The sequence below is a fragment of the Balaenoptera acutorostrata genome, chromosome 5 (genome assembly GCF_949987535.1).
Source record: "Balaenoptera acutorostrata chromosome 5, mBalAcu1.1, whole genome shotgun sequence".
NCBI lineage: Eukaryota > Metazoa > Chordata > Mammalia > Artiodactyla > Balaenopteridae > Balaenoptera > Balaenoptera acutorostrata.
This window is the reverse complement of record NC_080068.1, coordinates 48344707-48368694: the sequence shown is the minus strand read 5'-3', so window position 1 is coordinate 48368694 and position 23988 is coordinate 48344707. Positions and strand designations below refer to the sequence as shown.

Below are 23988 nucleotides of genomic sequence, written 5' to 3'. Positions count from 1 at the left end.
TAAGAGCATCTACTTTACAGGGTCACGTAAAACACTTAAAACAGTACCTGGCAAACGCGAAGTACTGTTATTATTGTTATTAGTTGTGCTTTTGTTTGTTCTTAGAAGTGGATGGGACTTGAGGAATGTGCAAACTTCTTAAGAGTCACACTGCCCTGAAAGGTGTTAATTCTTATCAAAGCACCAGGTGACTAATAAATATTAAACGAGAGGAAATTGCTGTTTCTGGATGTTTGAGGCACATGACTGAGTTGGCTGTGAGTGAAATTTTCCTACTGTTGTGGATTTTATTAACACCGCCTTTTGATGGCCTGTTTTTGGGGCGTTAAGGATGAAACCGTAGTCCGAGTCCCTGGAAAATGTTGCCCACAGTGCTCTTCGCGATCCTGCTCTGCAGCTGGCCGAGTTTACGAGGTAAGCTTTGATGTGCTCCATGTAGGTGCTTTGACATCCATTCTTACACATCTGCCCTCTGCCCTTCTAACCACCATACCTCCCCCACCCACGTCTGACTCTCTGCCAGGATTAGTAACTCAGTTCATAAACGGCTTTTTTCTTCTCTTCATGGGAAGCCTTTGTGAAAAAATTAAATCGGAGGGGATTAGAAACACAGAAGAATGTGCTGGCAGGCAGCACCTGGCTCATGAACCTTGGTGAACTTACTGTTCACACATCTTGAAGGGAAAAAAGACTATCATTGGTTACTGTCAGTTTACACTTATGTTGGAGGCTCTGGGAATGTCTGCCTGCTTTGGTTGGATTTTATGCACTGATACCAAGAGACAGTGTCCCCCTGCCTTACAGTGGGGTCGGGAGCATGGGAGTGGAAGGTGAGAGAGGGAAAAGGGCAAGAAACTGGGGGTGGTGGAGCCTGAAAACTTGAAAGTACTATTGGGGCAGTCTAGCTAACTACCCAACACATAGTAGGTACTAAATAAAAGTAAGTGCAACAAATTGAATGAATGAATGTTCTGACTTGGGACTGCCTAGCTGAGCCAAAAGAAGGTTACATTATTCGAAAGCAAAGAATATATAAAAAATTAACCCATCTGCTTCCCTTGTTTGCCTGTCATTCTAAGGAAAACCAAATAGAAATTGGGATTTTTGACTCTCAGTAGAGAATCTGGAACTGAGTATTAGGGGATGGATGACACAAATTCTAGATGGGTCGCTTGAAGTGTAAATGAAAATAACTAATGGGGAAAGGATTTTTGTATATACTAGATCTGTGCTGTCCAATACAGTAGCCACATATGTGCTAGATTAATTTCTTCTGGAAGAGAGAGCCTCTATACCTGTTATGGTGTCCTTGGCTGCAAGCAACAGAAATGCTCCTCTAAAAGTAGCTAAAATGAAACATTTATTATCGCGTATAACAAGAAGCCCAGAGGTGGGACAGTTGCAGGGTTGATCAATCCAGGTCTCAATGATGTTGTCAAGGATTTTCACTCTTTTGATCTTTCCACCCTGCCATCCTCAGCATGTTGGCATTTGCTTTCTGTCTTGTCACCTCATGTCCCAGTGTGGCTTCCACAGCTTCAGGCAGCTCGTCCTCAACCAATCATGACTAAAGCCTGGTGGAAGAAAGGGGTGGGCTTGTCTTCTTTTATCGGGGAGAAAAGTCTTTTCCTCAACCTCTACTGCTCTAGCACACTTCCCCTGAGGTCCCCTCGGTTGGGACTGGGACAAAGTCTGTGCACTGGCTGCAAGGGAAGCTGGGAACGTGAGTGTGTAGCAGTGAGAACTGGGTCTCCCAGCAAAGAAGAGCTAAAGAATGACCATCGAGTAGCCAGCAAACAGGGTCTTCCTATTAATCTTGATGTTCCAGGCCCTCTGTGTGCCTGGCAGAGAGCAGGCCCTCAAGACATCTGTGGATTGAATATAGTTGGATGAAAACGAATCCAAAGTTCTCTTTGGACATTTACTGACTTTTTTTCTTGGAGCCTCTTGCTGCCTAAATGATATTATTTCTCAAGAGTACATTCGATATGGCTCAGTTAAAAACTATGATAAAAAATTGTGTCATGTGCCTTGTGTTTCTACTTGATATATGTGACATTTGATTTTCCACTTTTTTGTTTCTTTTCTTCACTCAGCATGGTGAGCAGTGGAGTGAAAACGCCTGCACCACGTGTATATGTGACTGGGGTGAGGTCAGGTGCCACAGACAGGCCTGCCCTCCGTTAAGATGCGAAAAGGTATTTGAGAGTGTGTAGCTTGATTTTCAAACCTTTATTCGGGGTCATTTAGGAAATGCATCTCTTAGTCCAGTGTGTCCTTTGAGGGAATCAAAAGTTTTTACGACGCTCGGAAGCAGGAAGGACCTGCTTCCCAGGAAGGAGGTGGAGGGGGAGGGGAACGTGCCTCAGCTGGGTTAGGCGGGGGAAGAAAACAGCACACAGAGTTGGTGTTTTATGTCCTTCTGCCCCATCAGGTGGGATGTTTTCGCGCCCTCCTGACCACTGCCCTTTCCCCGCCGTTCTCTCTGTTTCCTCAGGGTCAGAGAAGGGCTCAGCGTCATGGGCAATGCTGCGAGGACTGTGTGTCTCCTGCTGGAAGCTGCTCGCATGGGGGGCTTGTGCGGTACCAGGATGAAATATGGAAGGGCTCGGCCTGTGAGTTCTGCACGTGTGACCGGGGCCAAGTGACCTGCCGGACTGGGGAGTGTGCCAAAGTGGAGTGTGCCCAGGTAAGGAACGAAGGCATCTCCGTTTGGACTGTAATGCTGTCTCCGGCGGGATGGGTGGTCCCTCACCTGTCCCTTCCCTCTCGGCAGCAGAGGGGACGACCAGGTTGAACGCTCAATTTCAAGGAGGCTTTTAGCCTGAGGATTCTGTGGTGTAAAGTAAATTCCACTCTTTGTTTAGACTGATTTGGAGCGGCCTCCTGGAGCTTTTAGCTCGCAGTGCATCTGGTCAGATGGGAAGCCCTGAGCCAGAGCCATGGACTGGAAGGGATGACATGGGACATTAGCCTATCAGCCAGCGCAGCTGGGCCTCAACGCTGGTGGCCGCCCAGCTTGCTCTGGTCGTGAAACAGAGTCCGCAGGTGCTCCGGTGGCCCGGCTTCTGTTGCAGGCCCCGCTGGCAGCGTTTAGCAGAGAGGAGAGCCAACACCTAGAGGCTGCTCCTGTGAATCGGGAAAGAAAATGAAATGTGTTTTTTGTCTTTTTTTATTTTTGGCTGTGTTGGGTCTTCGTTGCTGCATGTGGGCTTTCTCTAGTTGTGGCGAGCGGGGGCTACTCTTTGTTCTGGAGCGCGGGCTTCTCATTGCAGTGGCTTCTCTTGTTGGGGAGCACGGGCTCTAGGTGCACAGGCTTCAGTAGTTGTAGCACGTGAGCTCAGTAGTTGTGGCTCGTGGGCTCTAGAGCACAGGCTCAGTAGCTGTGGCGCACGGGCTTAGTTGCTCCGCGGCATGTGGGATCTTCCCGGACCAGGGCTCGAACCTGTGTCCCCTGCATTGGCAGGCAGATTCTTAACCACTGAGCCACCAGGGAAGTCCCTGAAATGTGTTTTTGTCTTTGTTTTTGTTTTAAAGAGACAGGGAGGGAGACCTCATAAATAATTAACTCTGTCGACCTCTGTTGACTTCTGCTGTCTGCAGAATTTCTAGAATCGTCTAACAAAGTAGCCTCTGTTTGGACTATAGATGTATACCGTGGGGAGATGGCTTTTTTTCCCCTTTGCACCCGATTTTGATCCGCTGCACAACAAACTGCTTCTAAAGCTGTCTCCTCCCTCGCCACTCCTATCTGCCCCACCAGTTTCCCGCGGGGTTGTGAACTTGAGTCGATGAGGGAAACTTGGAAGATCTGAAGCGCTGGGTGTCTGTGAAGGCATTTTTCTTTCTACTTCTCCCCCCACGTCTCAGCTCCTCTTAACACGGTGCCCGAAGAGGAACAGCCATTCAAACAGGGCTGTCAGCGACAGAGTTCTTTTTCATGTTGCCTTCTACTTCTATGTCTTGGTAGAGCTGAGACACATTTAGGTAAAGAGGGTCTTGCTTTTTGCAGATTTATTTCCCTCCACATGCCTTTTCATTGCTTTTCTTTCTTTATGTCAGGGGAATCAGAATGGTTGGATGGAGATGAGAAAAACCCTAGTCAGGGCCCTTTTCTGTCTCCCTCACTCCCGGGCTGAGGCTGAGCTTCCTGGCCTCGGCAGTCTGCCCAGAGGATGCTGGGTTATTTCCAAGGTTTTAATTTGTCTAATATCCCAGGGTTTATGGAAAATCTGGGAGAGGGATCCTGGTAGGGTGGGTCCTTTAGCCACCTATTTTCAGTCAGGTCTAAACAAAGAGTCTCAGGCACAGAAAATAATTTGACCCGCTATCCCCAGTGTAATACATTTCCAAGTACCTGCCAATCTTCCATGGCTCCTGCCTTTGGTAGCATAAGCCAGTTCCTGTCCTCTGTTCTTAGGAAAATGGGGAGCAGCTGCTTAAGCGGAAAGGGCCTCAGTATTCGCCAAGTCACCCCGTAGCACCATCTCGTCCCAACTCATCCTCCTCCCAGGCCTACCCATCTTCTCTTTTATGAATTGAAGACTTGTAATGCCTTTAGTCTATTTCTCCAGATCTTGAATCAACTAGCACGTACCCATATTTTGTTTTAAGGCACTGGGTTCTAAACTGGATACACTACCAGAGGTGAAATTTTAAGCAAAATTGAATCTTACACAAATATTCCTTAGCCTTCCTTCTGTGCCGTACTTCTGTAAATAGCTCTGGCTAATGACCTTATGAAAGCCTGGGATACCAGCTTCCTAACTTCTGCTTAGCTTGGGGATAAAAAGATGAATAAGCACATTTTAATCTCAAGAATTCCCAGGCTTTGGTGGAAGTCAGATAGCTAAACAGAAATTATAATCTGCAGTGGCATCAATGATTATGAATTAATATGAATTAAATGCATTAGGAGCACCTGGAGAAAATGACTAAATCTGCCAAGGGGAACAGTGAAAGTATGCTACTAGTATTTTTATTCAATTCTACCCTACTTTCTGCCTTTTCTAAAATATATCAAGATCATTTGATTTCTAATCTTGCATACCAAAGGTGGAATAAGTCTGAGTATGTCTACATCCACAAAGGTGCAGAAAAGTAAACCTCTAGAAAAAGAGGCAAAATTGTGCATCTGCACCATTGTAATAATTATTGCATTGTTATCAGCAGCAGTGTTCCGAATTGCACTGAAATCAGCAAACAGTTTTTCTTTGTTAAAAAAAGGAGAAAATGGCATGACCCTTGTCTTTGATATATAAAACCAAATTCCTGGACTTTGGAACATAAGTAAATCAACAGTAGAATAGTGCAATATGACGATTTCCATGTGTTTCTATATTTAGTATTATCTTTGAGCATGAATTCAGATGAAGAAGTCAATTTACTTTTTTTTTTTTAAAAAGGACCTCGCATTCATGTATGAGGGATAAAGTGATGGGGGGATCAAAGCTTGTAGCAAAGTGCACGGAAGAGGGTAGGCATGCCGTAAATGTGAGGTGCCTTTCCTTTCTCCAGCAGAGGGAAATTCCCTCAAAAGAGTGTTTTCTTTTCCAATGGGCAGGTTAGTGGAATAACACAGTCTTTCGTCTGATGGATGAATGTTGGTGTGATTCAGTAGAGAGGGGTTAGCAAATTCCATCTGGCCTAAGCAGCAGAATCCTCTTAGAAAGAAAAAAGTTAGCTTTGTTTCACAAAGCAATTTTTCTCAAAGCCGAAGTCAGATGCTAATTAGAGCAAGCTCCCCACCACAGTGAACTGATGCAGTTTGGGGCATCCAGATGTCTATAAATAGCAAATCTATTTAGAAATTCCTACCTCACCAAAACTGCATCCTTGTTCCCCAGGAGCAGGGCTTGCTGTTATTTACAGCAGCATTTGAAGACTCAGAAAGGCTACCTTCTTTGCCTTATCCGGGTGATGCAGCCTCCATTTTCAGTTTTGTCTGTAGGTATTGAAGCGGGCACTCAAGAATCTCTCATGCATTTCGTCTTTAATAGAAGTACACATACTCTGTCTTGTTTCAAAACATTGTTTTAAGTGACTTAGATTACATGTTTATAAACCCCTTTATATGCTTTGAAAGCAAATTTCACTGTGTTTGTGGGTTAGGCCTCCACTACCAGCTGGTTTGTCACGTTTCTGCAAAACAATTTATATGTAAATACGTCTGCTCCTTAGAGCACACTATGCTCTCCGTTGGCCTCTGACTGGCATGAAATTTTGAGGGACAGTGATCTATCTAACTCCCTCCTTTTTGAAATAACTTTTCAGATACTATAAAAAGTTACAGTCATTCATATATTTTTGTGTTTCTTTTAAAAGTGATCTTTTCCTTCATTAAAATAATACATATTCATTTTAGAAAACTGAAGACTCAAGAGAAATAGAAAAGAGACTTTAAAATCCATTCATGATGCTACAATTCAAAGACAACTAATGTTTTTATTTTATGTTTTTCTTTAGTGCACAGCGTTTTTAAACATAAAATATTGTGATTATTCTGTTTATGCAATTTTACATTATTCCATTTTTACCTATGATGGTTTTTGCACTTCAAATGTAATATAAATCACAAATTAAATAATGTCTTCATGTAAAGAAACATCACCATCTTTTAGAAAGTAGATATATCTTTAAGAAGTGGAAAGTGCTTTAAAGAATACTCTTTAGCCTATAGATATTAGATGTTAGTATATGCATATGAAAAATTGTAAATAGAGGTTGTATTTTTAATAGCAGATTCCCTGGGAGGTAGGACTACAGTGAAATTATGTTTTCTAAGTTATAGAATTCAGAATTATTTAATTTTTTATAGTAAGCATTTATTATTTTGTGATAAAAATAAAAAATTTGAAATGATTGATGTTGGGAAGTTAAAATGATAACTTTGAAAGTTTAACATCTACCTTCCTAGTGTGGCATGTCTTTCCTTCCCCTTATAATTTTTTAAATAGTGATTATGTGAACTGGATAATAGTTTCAGAATATTGAATAGAAATTAGTTTTCTGCTGTTTAATTTATGCCCGAGACTTCGTCTGTGCATATAGGGATGTGTCTGATTTTGTATTCAGGGGAAAATGTTGGTTTGATTTGAGCACTGTTAATGAAACCAACTCACAAGTTCAAGCCTTGTGTATTTAAGGTAGGCTGATCCTTTCCTGAAACTCATAACTTTCCAAGACTATAACATTACTCTTGGCCATTCTTCTTCTTCATGTGAATTCCTGGTCATGGGTAGGAAATCATGCACAAGTATTGCCAGAACTGGAAAGCAAAAGCACTTGGAGGAAGGGGTGAGCTGTATTTACCAGGCTTTTCATAGGAAGATAGCACAGGGGAGATGGAATAAGTCGTGGGGCCAAAGGAGAGGGGTGGGTTCAGGTTTTTCATTCCAGTCAGGGAATTCAGCCGCTTCGCAACTGAGTGCTGCTACCTGGAGATGTTAATTTGATATGTGCCTGTGCAACCCTTACTTCTACAGGGTGAAGAATTAATTCACTTAGATGGAAAATGCTGTCCTGAATGCGTTTCAAGGAATGGTTATTGTGTATATGAAGAAAATGCAGAATTTGTGAGTATCGGGCTCATAACCGAAGACTAACAAAAATTAATCATTCAAAACTAATTTAATGAGGGGGCATTTCCTTCTCATTTCTTTTACCCATTCATTTGTTTAACGAACGTGATTGCACACCTACTATGTGCCAGGTATTGGAGATACAGAAGCTGACACAGCATGCAGAGTCCCTGCTCTCAGGGAGTTTCCGTTCTAGTGTGGGGACACACGCAACAAACACACGTGTCAGATGGTGATGGGTGCTGCCTGGAAAACAAGGCAGCTGGGGAGTAACTGAGGCGGGGAGGTGCTCTTTTACATCAGATGATGGAGGAAGTCTTCTCATGAGGAGAAATTTGAGCAAAACCTGAAGGATGTGAGGGAGTGAGCCAGGGATATCTTGGGGGAGAAACATACCAGGAAGAGGGATCAGCAAATAAAAAAACCAGTGAAGCAGAAGTGTGCTTGGCATGTCCAAGAAAGTGAGTTTGGCTGGAGGCAAGGAATGAGCGGGAAAGGAGTTGAGATGAGGTCCAGCAGGTAGCCTGGACCCTGGTTTTACCCTGATGCAGATGGGAGCTTCTGGGCAGTTTTGATCAGAGCAGTGCTGTGGTGGGGCTTACTTGCAAAAGGGTCACTTTTACTGCCACGTGGGCCAGTGACGGAGGGGGGCGAGAGTGGAAGTAGGTGGTCCATTTAGAAGGTTTTTGCAATAGTCCAACTCTAAAACTCTATTAGCTAAAGCTTTATTTCTCCCTAAGTCTGTACTTTTTAAATTATATACCCCAAGGGAAAAATATTTATCTTAATCTCTTCAAATTTGCTCTATTTATATAGCCCTTATTTTCCACATGGGGTTCTTGGAATGTTGATAAATTCAATGTGTTCTTAAAAGTATGCCAGTTGATCATAAGTACAGTTGCATCATTGACCAATCAAAAAGGGATTATAAGAATTAGGATAAGGTACTTTGATTTGTGGAGTGATTCCTACAACCTTTTTCCTTACGATCTGGGTAAACTGCATCTGTCAACCTGCCAGTTTTTTGTATAAGCTGGGCATGTAGTATTGCATAGGGTTAACATTCAGGCTCTAAGTTCAAATCCCTACTTTGCCACATACTGACTGTGACCTTGGGCAAGTTACTTAATCCTCAGTTATAGAGATAAAAATAGTACTTACCTCATTGCTCTATTGAGATGATATGTATAAACTTAGAACAATATCTGGCATATAAGAAAGCTTAAAAATGTGATCATTATTATGCTTATTATCATGCTGTTGGCATTGTTTGTTTCATATTGATATTTCATCATTTAGTCATCCTTGTTTCCTAAGAATTTAGGAGATTAAATTCTGTAAATATTGAATTCAAGTTTTCTCTCTCAATCACAGTATTAATTTCCCTGTCCATTTTTGGAGGTAAATTAAGCCCAATGGAATTAAACAAAAGCAAGTTGTTTTCAATAAGCACAAATCCCCATGATGCTCCAGTACCATATAAGTTTCAAGAATTTGCTCTTATAAGCTTAGATCTCTTGACTGCAAAGCCCTTCGTATTGAGGGGAATTGAAGCCAAATACCCCAGCACAACGTGAGAATAAGAATTCAAAAATACTCCCTAGGCATGTTGTCTTCACCTCATATTGGCATGCTTTTCTTGTTTTTGATATAGATAGATTTTATTTCTACTCATAACCAGTGAATGAAGTTGCTTGTTACTTGGGGAAGAATGGATATTTCCTAATGAAAAAATGAGAAGATCAGCCTAGTGGTGTTTTTAGTGGTATAATAATAAATATGTTTCTGTTTCTCTCTGTTCCTAGATGTCCTCAAATACGAGTAAAGTTAAACATATTCCAGTAAGTATAGATTTTTAGCTTGTACATAGACACGTATAGAATCATTTTAAGCAATTATTTGCATAAATTGTCCTGGGGAAACTTAGTGCCTTAGTATTTTTAACAGGCGTATTTGATGACAATGTGGTCTGGGATTAAGAATTGTAATGATAACCAAGATTTGGATTTATTGAACTTATCTTCCTTTCTTTAGCTTATTTTTTTGCCCCACAAATGATAATTAACACTTCTCCAACTACAAGCTCCTACACAGGTCCTTTCCCTTTCTTGTGATGATTTTCTCCTCATTTTTTCTGGCCTGGAAAACTCAGTTTACCCATCAACACAATTTCATGTACTGCAAAGCATTGAAAAGAGAGCTTTTTGGGTCTGGGATGTGTTTGTTCCCCAGGCACTACTGAGTGTTCATTCTCTCTAAGTTGTTTGCAGGACAACGTTGTATGATTTCTTTTTAAGGGAAAGTGCAAGCGTGTTTGTTCACATGAGCAAGCTTACAGTTTTTGAGGTTATAGAATAAGGGGGCCAGGAACCCAGTCTGCCTTGAAATGGAAGAAAAGCAATTCTACCTTCTCAAGATAATATTCCTCATTCTTCTAACACTGTCATTCACTGTTGCTACATACTGTCACATGAATTGTTTGGAATGCTTAACATCAGCTGGCTTAATAAACATTTTATCAGAGCTTTATTTTCAAGTATGCTCTTTGATTCTCTTTTGTTTTACCTCTTTCATCTCCCTAAACATTCTTGTAGGAACCTTTTCTCCTTTCTATCTCCAGGGTGAATAGGACAGCGAGCAAAAAGGAATTGCTCTTTATAATTCACTTTGGACTCTCTGTCAAAGTACTAATGTTTATTACCATTGTTTGCTTGGCTGAAAAGAATATTCAGTGTGAGAAAGCCTATGTCACATCCACAGCCCACTAAAAGTGGGCACGCAAGAGCTGTCATTTAAAAAATACAATGACCCTACTGTTACTCTTACTGTAATAACGATAAGGAAATTCAGGGTTTTAAACAGATTCCTACTGTTATTATAAAGACTGTATTTAATGTACCTGCTAATCACTAGGTACATAGTCATCCCCTTTTGTGTGTTTTTTTTGTTGTTGTTGCTGTTGTTTTTTTGCTGAGATAGGTTGAGAAACAAGCGTTATATGCTTCTTGCTTATTCTGGAAGCTCCAGAATGCTTTCGCACTTTATCTTTCTGCCTGGGTTCTACATTAAAATAAACCAATGATAAACAAAGAAGGAGAGATACTATCCTTTTAAATTTAGAACTCTTCTACCACTGTCCTATTTCAGAGTTAGCTTTGAGTTAGGTTTGACAAGGAGCCTTCACCTTGTCTCTTATGGAAATTATACGTTCTCCGCCAGCAAACTGTCTTCTGAATCTCTGCACTGTGGTAACAACGTCATTCTTTACCGTTTCCTGCAGGAGGGGGAGAAGTGGCAGGATGGCCCTTGCAAGCTGTGTGAGTGTCGGGGGGCTCAGGTAACGTGCTACGAGCCCTCTTGTCCTCCGTGTCCGGTAGCCACACTAGCTCAGGTGGTGAAGGGACAGTGCTGTCCGGATTGCACATCAGGTGGGTCCATGTCCAGTTTATTTCTGCTGAGATGTTTTTACTGCCAGAAATTCAGAGAGATCTCCTCTCCTCCCACCCCTTGCTTCATTTTCTTTAGTCACCCACTGGATTGGTTTGTTTGTTTATTCTTAATTTTTCTAACAAATGATGCTTTGTCCATGTATTTGCCAAACTCTACTGATTATGAGTATGTGACCTTGCACAAGTCATTGGTCCTCTCTGAATCTTAATTTTCTTGTTGATAAAACAGCCTTATCTACCTTGCAAAATTATTGTGAACATCAAATAACATAATATTTGACAACTTGTAAAAGCAAATATATGCGTTAGGACTGTTCCATTGTTGAAGATAGAAGAAAAATTGCTGAAAGTTTGTTATGGACGTTCATTTCTTTAAGGTGAACTGTTAAACAGATGGCTTTTGGAGTTCTCAGATGGGTTTTTGAAGTTTAAAGACTCATTAATTTCTTCCAAAAGAAAATTTTATCTACTTGTTCTGCAACTCTGCCTTCAAATCACCTGGGGTTGAATTAGTTCCAGTTAATAATTGTTGGCAAGCACTAAAGTTGCTCTGGCTGAGCAGTAATTTGCCTGTAAGCTCAGTCTCTCTTGGAGAAGTGGCATTTCCTTCTATTCATATTTCATAATTAATTGTTTTCATCCATGGGTTGCAGTTTTTCATATAGGCAGTTGCACTTGTTGTATTCAATGTATTCTGGCTAATCAGTGTTTCTGTGAAGAGTTTACCATGGGAAAAGAATAGCAACTTTAGGGTTTAATTATGTTACCTTCACTAAAGTGGCTCTCTGGGCTTTTCAAAACAAATATTTAGCATATTAGAGTGTCCCATACCTTGAAAATTAGGTCCTTGACAACTTCGAAAACTGAAAACGTCCTTTGCTGACAATTACCACTAAGTTCAGTGATGATCCCAATTACTGGGAATGAGTTTTGAAATCTTGGAGAAAAAGAAGAAAACTGACTGTATTTTTTTAAGAAAATAATATCTATTTTTAAGCAGTGTAGGTTTTACGCCCTAACCTTTTATGCACATCAAAGTTTAATAAGAATGTTTAAGAAATTATAAATTATTGAATCTGCTTAAATCATCTATTCAATATTATGGCGCTAGTCATTCCTATTTCTAGAGGTATTCTAGGAGGTAGAAGCATTCAATAGGGCTAGTTGGGTAAGGTTTTTAGCATCTTCACTTTAAGGATACAGGAGACAGTGATGGTATTTCAGACAAGGAGCAATTCCTTGAAATCTTGCATTGAAATCAGTTTTGCTATTTGGGGTCCTTTTTCATAGGGACCAGAGTTTTCTGTTCTCCGTGTTCTATACAGGTCCATATACCCCATAGATCCTTTGTTAGAAGGGCGTAAGAAAAATCACATGGTCTTTACTGAGTTCTCCTCTCCTTTGGCCTTGATTGTAGTTCATTGCCACCCAGACTGCTTGACCTGCTCTCAGTCGCCAGACCACTGTGACCTCTGTCAGGACCCCACCAAGATGCTGCGGAACGGACGGTGTGTGCACAGCTGTGGTCTGGGATTTTACCAAGCCGGTGGTCTCTGTTTAGGTACGGCTCCAGGCAGACAGCCCAGAGGGGGACTGAGGCTCACTAGTGTCCAGGATGGGGTCATGGCGCAGGGAATGAACAATTTCCAAAAACCATTAGAAGGGAGTAATGTCATCCGTAGGCTACTTGACCTCTCTACTTGCAAGTCTCTTTCTTCTAACGTTTGATGGGTGTTTCCAGGCTTACCAGGGAGGTAGATGATGGGGCAGTCAGATGCTTACTAGGTAGTCATGGCTGGATTTTTCACTTTTGAAAACTTTCAAGGATAGTCATTGGGATGCTCGGTGTCAGTTATTAAAACCCTCATATAGGGACTTCCCTGGTGGTCCGGTGGTTAAGACTTCACCTTCCAGTGCAGGGGGTGCGGGTTCGATCCCTGGTCGGGGAGCTAGGATCCCACATGCCTCGCAGCCAAAAAACCAAATCATAAAACAGAAGCAATATTGTAACAAATTCAATAAAGACTTTAAAAATGGTTCACATCAAAAAATCTTAAAAAAAAAAAACCCTCCTATAACCCAAGATAGAACTTTAGAGTTGACATGAACCTTCGAGATCACTTATGAGAACTTTCTCATTTTGCAGGTGGGAAATCTGTGGGCCAGAGAATTAGCTGGCTTGCTTAATATCACACAGATAGTTGGTAACAGAGCTTATCTCTTGTGGGTTACCAGAGGATCCAGAATGGGTTCATGTGCAATCAGAATTCTTATAGTACATCTGGGAGGGAGCTCTTACCTGGGAGAATTTGGCTTGGTTGAGGCCAAATCATAGTTACTTTTTCTCCTATCTCTGACTCGTGGGGTTAATTATCCATTTAAGAGTGTGTAGGTTCATATCCTGGCTGTGAGTATAACCTCTCTGTGCCTCAGTATTCTTGCCTATAAAGTGGGGTAATACCGGTACCTTCCTCAGGAGGGTTTTGTGAGGATTACACGTGTCAGTACATGTAAAGTGCCTAGAATAGTGTCTAGGATGTAGTCAGGCCTCAATAAAAATCAACCACTTTTATTATTTTTGTATTTATTCACTCCTCCCTACTCTTTCTCCTGATTCATAATATTCAGCCTTTTGGGAAGTTATTTATATCTCTGTCATAAGGGATATTCTTGTAAAATGGTTGAGTGAGAAAGATATTGGCGGCAACTGGATAAGGAGAAAAGAGCATAGACCCCTGAGCCTAACTGCCTGGCTTCCAATGCCAGCTTCATGTGACCTTGACCTCGAGCAGGTTACTTAACCTCTATGAGTATTAACATTGGGATTAATACTCTCTACCTCGTAGACTTGTTGTGAAGATTAAATGTATTCATATATGTAAAGCACTTTGCACAGTGCCTGGCATGAAGTATGTGCTACATAAATGAAGGCTCTAGAGTTATTTTCCTGCCTGTTTTGTTCTCTGTGTCTCCAGAGCCTCAGAATTGGGCTGTGTAGGAATTGGCACTGGGGTGGTGCCCTTGAACTAATCAGAGATTCCCTTCCTCTTCCTCCCAACCTTGTCCGAGTCAGCCTGCCAGCGTCAGTGTTCCGTGTGCACCAGTGGGCTAGAGTGCTCGTCCTGCCGGCCCCCCCTGCTGATGCAGCATGGCCAGTGCGTGTCTGCCTGTGGGAACGGCTTCTACCAAGACCGCCACTCCTGTGCAGGTAATCACTGACTGGGCCACGGTCAGCCGGGCCACTGAGAAAGCCATCCCCTGCCCCCAAGCCATCTGGGGCCACCCAGAGCTGTAAGCAACTGTAGGCTCCTTTCTTGCATGTCCTTGGTTAGATTTTTAGAAAAATCATTTGGAGGGAAAGTGGTGAAAGGGAACAAGTGCATGGTATTCATCAGGTGTGCAGGCCGAATGAGCTCCAAGGTCAGGTGAAGGTCCTCTGTGGAGGAGGCTGCTGGCCGTCTCCACTCCAGGTCGTGGTCATAGGCAGAGTCCACGGGACTGTGGAAACCATCCTTAGAGGAAACACTGGTACTGTGCATGCCATGCGGATGTGAGGAGAGCGGGGCCTGGGGCCAGTCACATTATAGATCTCTTTGAGATCTGTAAGAATTCTTCTGTATTTCTGTATCCCCAACGTCAAGGGCTGCACAAAGAGTTCAGATTTGTGCAGCGTTTGTTGAGCAACTGTTTGAGGAATGAAAGAATGTCCTACCCCTTGGTGATCCTGAAGGACCAGTGTTTCAACAGAAGTCTCAGCCATAAAAGAGAAAAGAACCCTTAATGTTTATTACAATCATGTTCTGTTTACCTGTTATTTTAGAAGGGGCTTAAAGTGGGTGCATACACTTTTATAAGTGTCTAATGGTTTGGCAATTTAGGTAAACTGCTGAAATTTCAATTTGATGAAATTATTGAATGTATTCTTTACTCCTTTCTTTTTTTTTTAAATTTATTTATTTATTTTTTGGCTGTGTTGGGTCTTCGTTTCTGTGCGAGGGCTTTCTCTAGTTGGGGCAAGCGGGGGCTACTCTTCATCGCGGTGCGCAGGCCTCTCACTGTCGCGGCCTCTCTTGTTGCGGAGCACAGGCTCCAGACGCGCAGGCTCAGTAGTTGTGGCTCACGGGCCTAGTTGCTCCGCGGCATGTGGGATCTTCCCAGACCAGGGCTCGAACCTGTGTCCCCTGCATTGGCAGGCAGATTCTCAACCACTGTGCCACCAGGGAAGCCCTACTCCTTTCTTCTATCCCATCAAAGAGACCTCCTGCTAGCACTCCTGCGACAGATTTGCTTTTGAAAGAGAATTAATTCCCTGTGGATTTTATTCTTCCCTCCGTACCACCTCCACCCCTACCACATGTCCCACCTACATGTTTACTTTTTTTTCTTTTTTGGCCACTTTTCTTTCTCCCAAGCCCAGTGTTTTAACTGGTGATGTTAATGCTGTTTCAGGGCACTTTGAAACGGGTTATGTTTCATTTGATTACTGGTTTACGTAGCTGACTGCTTCCACATTCCATTCACATACCCATACACAAATGCCTTAGTAGAAAGTTGCTGGGAAAATTTGTTCATGCTCCCTCCAGGGAATTAAACCAATTTGCTTTAGTTCAGCCTGGTTGCATTTTTATACATAAAATGAGAAGGAAAAAGAGAGCAAGGGGAGAGAGAGAAGAGGAGAAGGAGAATGATCTTAAAAATTAAAGATAAACTTGTGATCAATTTCCATATACTGTTTCGACGCTGAGATTGCACAAATAATCTTTCCTTATAAATAAGCTTTCTCGTTGTCGGAATTATTTGAAATATTTGTGCTTGCACCATTTTTGGTGACTTTTCACCATTGACCTTAGAAATCGGTCAGTCAACCAGCGCTCTTCCAGAAAGTGCTAAACTTTTCAAAACGAGCCTGCCATTTTATGGTAACAACAGGTTTTTCTGAACTGATTCCTCCTGGCAGTGTCATTTATGTTCTGGCTGGCATCAATTGGCACTTTATTGACCCATCAAAACCGAAAAGAAAGTGAACACTGTGCTGAGGAAACTCATTTCCAGAAATTACCTGATTAATATTCATGCTCGCCATGTTGAATATAAGGCAGAGTGAGAAATTTGGGGCAGAGCCAATTGGCACGTAGACACAGTGATTCTTCAATGAAAGGGTAGGAGCAGGTAAACCAGGGAGGGGTGAAAGGAGGCCCTGAGTCCTGCCAGAGAACTGCATCCTTAGGGGCCTTTTTCACTGCCACGCTTCCCTTGAGTTTTGTGGTGTATACACACACATACACATATGCTTACAAACGTGTACACATGTGTGCATATATTAATATTATTGTTATAATCTTGTGCTTGATTCAACTGAATAGCACTGTAAATATAGATCACATTTTGTGTCCCATACCAGTCACTGCTTCATTTCCTCTGCCTTCCCCAACTTGAGAGTTTGACGCTTTGATCACTTTCCCTGAAGGATCAGCACCAACCAGTTTTTATACCAGTCTAAATCGGAGACAGGCAATGTGTAAGTTGCCTCTTCCCTACAGCAGGGAGGGCCAAGGCGCAGTCACCCTCTTAATGCCTAGAACTCACTTGTAGGCCTGGCTCTCAGGCTTCTGCCTTAACCCCTAGGCTTCTTCTGCCACCACCTGGATCTGGTCCAGCATTCCTTCTTGACCCCATGGACGCTAGGTCCTAGGACTGGGGTTCTCCTTTGGTTCCTGCCACCTGTCCTGTGGTGACCCTTTTCTAGGAATTAACAGCCCATCTCTTAACCCCAACCTGATGGTCAAACTTGACCCATGTATGGATGTTCTTTGTCCCACCCCCCAACACCACGTGACCTTGCACCCTTCCCCCATGGCTCTTAGGTACCACTTGTCCTGGACTTACTGTATGCTCTCTACCAGAGTGGTGGTTTCATTACCTCTTCTTAGAAACCTTGGTATTAAATCTAAATCTAGATCCAGACTGAGCTCGCCCATCCTGAGAACATTCTTCCTTGCCTGTCTTGCCCCTCTTTTCAATCAACCTCTGTTTTACTCTGGTGGGACTACTGAACTGTACACACAAATCATAGATATAAAAGCCCATAAGAAGAAAAGTTAAAACAACCAAACTAACACACACCGTGCAAGATTAGTTTAAAATGAGTAGCTCAAGACTGTAGACCTTGAGTTGAGAAAGAGCAGAATTTAGCCAATTTTTATATGTGTGTCAGTGTTTGCTTTGTCTACTTAAAACTTCCAGTATTCGCAAAAGTTTGAGGATGGAGCTGTGTGTACCCATGGCAGGTGCTGCCTTCATACTGCAGACCCAGAGATGGGCGGGAGGGTGATACAGCGCTCGAGACCGTAGGCTCGAGAGCCAAACCACCTGGATGCCAGTCTTGGCTCTGTCACTTCAAACAGCCTATTCTTTAACTTTGTGCTTCAATTGCCTACGGCTGAAGCAGGGACAGTGATATCTGCCGTATAGCGTTGTTGTGCAGATTGAATGAGTGAATTCACACATGTCGTTTAGGATGGCGCCTGGCACCTGTAAGCCCTCCCTGCATGTTAGGAGACTTGGATTTTTGCTTCCCACCGTCCTTTCCTGTTCCCTGTCCCCCACTCCTCCATTCATTCTCTATTGACCATTGCTCGAGGTCCTGAGAATATGAAGAGAAGAGTCCATGTTTGCCTGTAGTGAGCTGGTAATCAAGGCAGGGTTAGCTGCTGCTTACAGAGATGTGAAAAAATAAAAATACAAACATAAAAACCTCTGCAGCTTATTCTATATCTGATTGCTGTGTGGTCTTAGATTTTGAAACTTAAAGAATCAAGCAACTCAACATTTTTTAGGTTTGTGTGAGTTGAACCTCAACTCTACCACTTACTGCTGTATGGCTTTGGGCAAGTCATTTAACCACTTTGAGCCTCAGTTTCCACCACTCTAAAATGGGGATAATATTATCTACTTTAAGCCATTAATATGAAGGTTAGAAAAGATGTTTGAAAATGTAAATATATTATGACTGACACATAGTATGTGGACAATAAAAGGCAGCTATTGTCATTATCAAATCTGTACCTTTATTTTTCAATTTATGCAAATGAAAATCAAATAGCTTGCATTAGTAAACAAAGGGTTTTGTGCCATTTGTGTCTGATTTTAAACAACTTTTATATATTATGGAGAAGTAAATATAATACAGAGAACGGTTTACGGTATTCATCACAAGTTGAGATCATTTTATTTTCTTTAAATGCTTCGATTAAATGATGAGAATCTGGAATGATTTGTTTCTTAGCCAACATTAAGGTACATTTAGAAGGAAAACTTATGATAAGAAAACCTGTAAATTTTACATATAGGATGCTGACCTGGCTGAGACTTAAAAGCTGTAGTTTGAACAGAAGAATTTCTAAAGATAATTATTTGTTGGAATTTTGTTTGACTGGAGCAGCCCAACCATTTGTGGACGTGAAGCGCTGACCCCTCGCAGCCAGGCCCAAAGCAGTGCTTGCTGGGTCTCAGCATTGTATTCTGCTTGTGGCTGAGCCCAGCCTGACCGTGCCCAGGAAGAACCTCTTGGCAAAGGCATTTATGAAACTGATGTTCTGCAAGCCTCAAGGAAACAGGAGCCCTCCTTGTTCTGTTGGGATAGCCACTGTCAAGCTGGTTTCTTCCATGGCCCCTCCAACATCCCCCAGAGCTGGAGGGTCAGTCCCAATTTCACTGCCAGATCACATATTCAGTCTGGGGGCCCAGCACAGCCTACGAGTCTGCCTTTGCCCATTTTGTTTTGCCCTTTAAATCTTACGCGTGTTCAAACCTCTGGTATTCGACAGCAATTATGGTGTCTCACTTAATTGCTGAGTGTCTTGTAAAGGGGACTTATTGCTTCAAGTGATATTCCCATCTCCTTCATTCTGTTCATGCGACGAATATTTGTTGAGGCTCTTCCGCGTCCCAGGCGCTGGGATACTGCAGTGAACTGACAGAAAACTGCCCTGTGGTTCAGGAACTTAACGTTCTCAATGGGGGAAGAGTGTCAGTAAATAAGCAAATAAATAAGATCATTTCAAATAGTTACCATTATATGAATTCATTACCTTCAGTGCTGTAAAAACAGTTTAAAAGGTCTATTATAGAAAGTGACTGATTACTGAGGCAGGGACAGGTCTTATCCTTCTGAATTCCCCACAGTGTTGAGCACATATAAGGCCCTCTGGAACAACTTTTGATTGAAAAAAGTGTGACTTAAACCACTGCACAGAGGAGAAAGCATAGGATTGTACAGGCATGCCTAGACTCTGGCTTCCTGGTGACCCGATTTCCATTTAGCTTCTATTATTTACTCCCTGTCAGCAGTTCCTGGCTACCTGTGGCCTCAGGAAAATTACAGAATCTTATTTTTCCCACCCTTCTTTTTCTTGTCTTTACTTACCTCCTCTCTAAGATACCTGGGTGCCTTATGAGTGCTGAAACAGTGATTCTTCTTAAAAAAAACCTGTCACCGGCACTTGGGAAGTATCCACGGGGTGTTTTTTTTTTAATTTTATTTATTTATTTATTTATTTATGGCTGTGTTGGGTCTTCGTTTCTGTGCGAGGGCTTTCTCCAGTTGCGGCAAGCGGGGGCCACTCTTCATCGCGGTGCGCGGGCCTCTCATTATCACGGCCTCTCTTGTTGCGGAGCACAGGCTCCAGACGCGCAGGCTCAGTAATTGTGGCTCACGGGCTTAGTTGCTCCGCGGCATGTGGGATCTTCCCAGACCAGGGCTCGAACCCGTGTCCCCTGTATTGGCAGGCAGATTCTCAACCACTGCGCCACCAGGGAAGCCCTCCACGGGGTGTTTTAAGCCATTCAGAAGGGAGGACAACAGGAGTGCCCTCCTAGAATGTTCGTTCCCTGAGTAAACTAGGCCCAGTGAAGCAGGTGACAATCGTATTCCAAATCCCCTCCCTCTCTGGATATTCTCGAAAAGGATAAATGGAGAGAGGAAGAAAAAAGCAGCTGGTGGTGTTTTGCCTGATGGGCCTCTGCTCTAGCAGGCGACTGGCTGTGTTTGGCATTCGTGCTGCTCATTGGACCCTTGCCGCGTATGCCAAAGGCAGATGACAGAACAGAAGTATCACATACCAGCTGAGAAAGCCCGCCACAAGTGCAAGGGAGTTGATCTTCCACACAGATCCCATTCTTCCTGACAAATCTGAACCCCCAAATATTTCAGCTATGGATTACAAAGTAGTGACAAGTCTTCTGGCTTTCTGCCCAGTTCTTAGCGTTCTCAGTTATTTTAGCTAGACTGTGTGGCGTACATTTGTACATTCTTCCTCTCTTTTCCCCATTCCCCACCCAGCACCCTCCCTGCTCTGCCCTCCCCTCCCTTTTTATGCTGCCCGCAGAGTACCCAGCACCTCCATGCTAATCACTGCCCAGATCTGAGCAGGCTGTGCTAGTGCGGCCAGGAAGTCTGGGAACTCGCCCATCAAAAGCCTGGTTTGGGCTGGTGGTCCCTCCTTTGAGTCTTTAGCTTCTATAGACAAGTAGACTCAAGGTATCACTGGAAAAATCGATAGCCATTTAATTAACACGAGCTGAGGAAAACCCCAGGGAGTCCAGGCAGCTGAGAGTTGCCAATGGTCACAGTGGATGAGTAGAATCTGAGAATTCTGTTTGGCTGTCAGGCTCAGCCTAGGTGGTCACCGCATTTGAAAACCCTCAGGGTATGCTGTGTTGTAGATTTAGGAGTATAGGTAGAGGGGCAGCAGACAGAAAGGATAACCTGAGGAGTGTTCCTGGTGAGCTGAATGTCTGCCTTTATCCTCTCACTTATGTACCTTTGAAAAGCTTGCCTGCTTGTAAATCTCTCTCCGTGTGGACCTGCCAAAGCCTCCATCAGCTGGGAAGTCGTTCCTTTGGTTCAAGCTCTCTGTCTACAGAAGACCCCGCTAAAAATTCAAATATGTTACCAAGACAAGCAAATCATTCAGCTGTATCACAAATGTGGTTAATAGATTAACTAGCTATTTACCCAGCCCCTGCCTTAGGGAAAAGGACTATATGCTTTTTTTTTTTTTCTCCTTTAGAAATTTTTTCCCCTAAGTACCAAGTGAATTCATCTAATAAAGTCAGTAAAATTCAAGGCGCATAAAATCAGTGAAAATCCCTGACTCGAGCTCTCCCAAATCATGGCTGTTGGTATTTTGGTGAATGTCTTCCTAATTTATGTAGTGTGTGTGTGTGTGTGTGTGTGTTGTGCACACAGACACATAAAGATGCATTTATTTTTCAAAAGTAAAATCACACTCCATATATAGTTTTATTGCCTGTTTTCCCCATGTTATTTATTATCCTTCTACAACATCTTTTTAAAGCTGTTGTATAATTTTCCATCTGTGGCTGTGCAAGAATTCATTTAGCCAATCCTCTGTTTGACATTTCTTCCTCATTTTTCCATGATCATAAATAACCATGATGTAAACATTTTTAATAGAAATTGTGGTAAATATGTTTGATTAGGGTAAATTCTTAGACATGTAATTGCTGGCCCTAAGTGTATATAGGCACATATTTAAGCTTTTGACACATGTTAACATATTACTCTCCTTTAAAGAAGCTGTAATTTGCACTCCTGCTAGAAACACATGAGGGTGCCTACCTCCTACTACCCTTGTCAGCACTAGGTATTACCATACTCATTGCATTTCTCAATTTGATTGATGTAAAATGTAATCTTGTTTACTTATTTATTAATACTTACTTTGGGGATTTATATGAAGGAAGTTGAATTAATCATACTTACCCGTTCATGGCCCCCTTTCATCATTGGCCTGGACCAGGCTATTCTCCTCCTTATCTATCAGTCTATCTCCCTGTCTGTCTACTCCTTTTGTCCCCATAACCTGTTCCCACTTCCTTTCTCCCCAGCTCCCCACTTAAGTAACTATTCTAATGCAATTTAATGTGGATTTGTTGTATGTGTGTGCTCTTACTGTATTGTATGCATGTATTTTAAATATTCATACATATTACTAGGTGGATATTTCGTTCTTTTCCCTTTTTTTTTTTTTTTTTAGTTGCAATAAGTGGTTTTATTACTGGTTAGATTTTACAACTTCTGATATTTGAACAGACTTCCCCCCTAAAATTCTAAAACAACAAAGTGACCGTTGGAGGGGGTTGATTTTTTTCTTTTTCTTTTTTCTTTTTAGGAGTATTCAAAGTAACAAACTGTTTTTTTTTTTTTTTTTTTTTTTTTTTTTTACATTTTTGCTCTGGTCATAAATGTACAGAGAGAAAAAGAGGGAGAGAAAAATGAACAAGTCATCCAAAGTATGGAGATAAAACAGTATTCCTAAGGCACGTGGCAGTCTTAGAAAATACAGAAGCTCTAGCCAACTTAAATTATGTGTTGTTTTTCCTCGCTCAGTCCACAAAACTGTACAGTGACACAAATGCTGTGTTGCAGATAGATCTTCCAAGTAATTCCAGTCCACACCGCTGTGTCAGCCAGGGGCGCAATTATTTTCTTCCTCAGTTTCCATGCAAGATCCTAAAATGTGGTTAGCTAGTTGCTCAAAGCCTGCATTTTAAAATACACTTGGGGAGATTGGTTCAAGATGGCTGAGGAGAAGGACATGCGCTCACTACCTCTTGCGAGAGCACTGGAATCACAACTAACTGCTGAACAATCAATGACGGGAAGACACTGGAACTCACCAAAAAAGATAGCCCACATCCAAAGACGAAGGAGAAGCTGCAATGAGACAGTATGAGGGGCACAATCACAATAAAATCAAATCCCATAACTGCTCGGTGGGTGACTCACAAACTGGAGAACACTTATACCACAGAAGTCCGCCCACTGGAGTGAAGGTTCTGAGCCCCATGTCAGGCTTCCCAACCTGGGGGTCCAGAAATGGGAGGAGGAATTCCTAGAGAATCAGATTTTGAAGGCTAGTGGGATTTGGTTGCAGGACTTCAACAGGAGTGGGGGAAACAGAGACCCCACTCTTGGAGGGCACACACAAAGTAGTGTGTGCATTGGGACCCAGGGGAAGGAGCAGTGACCCCATAGGAGACTGAACCAGGCCTACCTGCTGGTGTTGGAGGGTCTCCTTCAGAAGCAGGGGGTGGCTCTGTCTCACCGTGAGGACAAGAACACTGGCAGCAGAAGTTCTGGGAATTACTCCTTGGTGTAAGCCCTCCCACAGTCAGCCATTAGCCCCACCAAAGAGCCCAGGTAGGCTCCAGTGTTGGGTTGCCTCAGGCCAAACAACCAATAGGGAAGGAACGCAGCCCCACCCATCAGCAGTCAAGTGGATTATAGTTTTACTGAGCTCTGCCCACCAGAGCAACAGCCAGCTCTACCCACCACCAGTCCCTCCCATCAGGAAACTTGCACAAGCCTCTTAGATAGCCTCATCCACCAGAGGGCAGATAGCAGAAGCAAGAAGAACTACAATCCTGCAGCCTGTGGGACAAAAACCACATTCACAGAAAGATAGACAAGATGAAAAGCCAGAGGGCTATGTACCAGATGAAGGAACAAGATAAAACCCCAGAAAAACAACTAAATGAAGTGGAGATAGGCAACCTTCCAGAAAAAGAATTCAGAATAATGACAGTGAAAATGACCCAGGACCTCAGAAAAAGAATGGAGGCAAAGATCAAGATGATGCAAGAAATGTTTAACAAAGACCTAGAAGAATTAAAGAACGAACACCTAGAAGAATTAAAGAACAAACAAACAGAGATGACTATTACAATAACTGAAATGAAAAATACACTAGGAGGAATCAACCGCAGAATAACTGAGGCAGAAGAACGGATAAGTGACCTGGAAGATACAATAGTGGAAATAGCTACCACAGGGCAGAATAAAGAAAAAAGAATGAAAAGAAATGAAGACAGCCTAAGAGACCTCTGGGACAACATTAAACACAACAACGTTCGCATTATAGGGGTCCCAGAAG

The 23988-nt window shown here is 42.6% G+C and overlaps 1 protein-coding gene across 7 annotated transcripts in view; it reads left to right on the top strand.

Moving 5' to 3' along the window:
* Positions 1-23988, top strand: part of FRAS1 (Fraser extracellular matrix complex subunit 1) — a 457113-nt gene that overhangs the window by 194944 nt on the left and 238181 nt on the right. For 6 of the 7 annotated variants that reach the window (XM_057546917.1, XM_057546920.1, XM_057546919.1 and 3 more), the window contains exons 7-14: positions 331-414; positions 2097-2198; positions 2498-2689; positions 7485-7574; positions 9386-9421; positions 10861-11008; positions 12447-12590; positions 14103-14237. In XM_057546917.1, the coding sequence (XP_057402900.1) occupies positions 331-414; positions 2097-2198; positions 2498-2689; positions 7485-7574; positions 9386-9421; positions 10861-11008; positions 12447-12590; positions 14103-14237 (931 nt within the window). Of the gene's footprint in view, positions 1-330; positions 415-2096; positions 2199-2497; positions 2690-7484; positions 7575-9385; positions 9422-10860; positions 11009-12446; positions 12591-14102; positions 14238-23988 lie in introns of those variants that run through there. The other variant, XM_057546922.1, reaches the window with a different exon arrangement.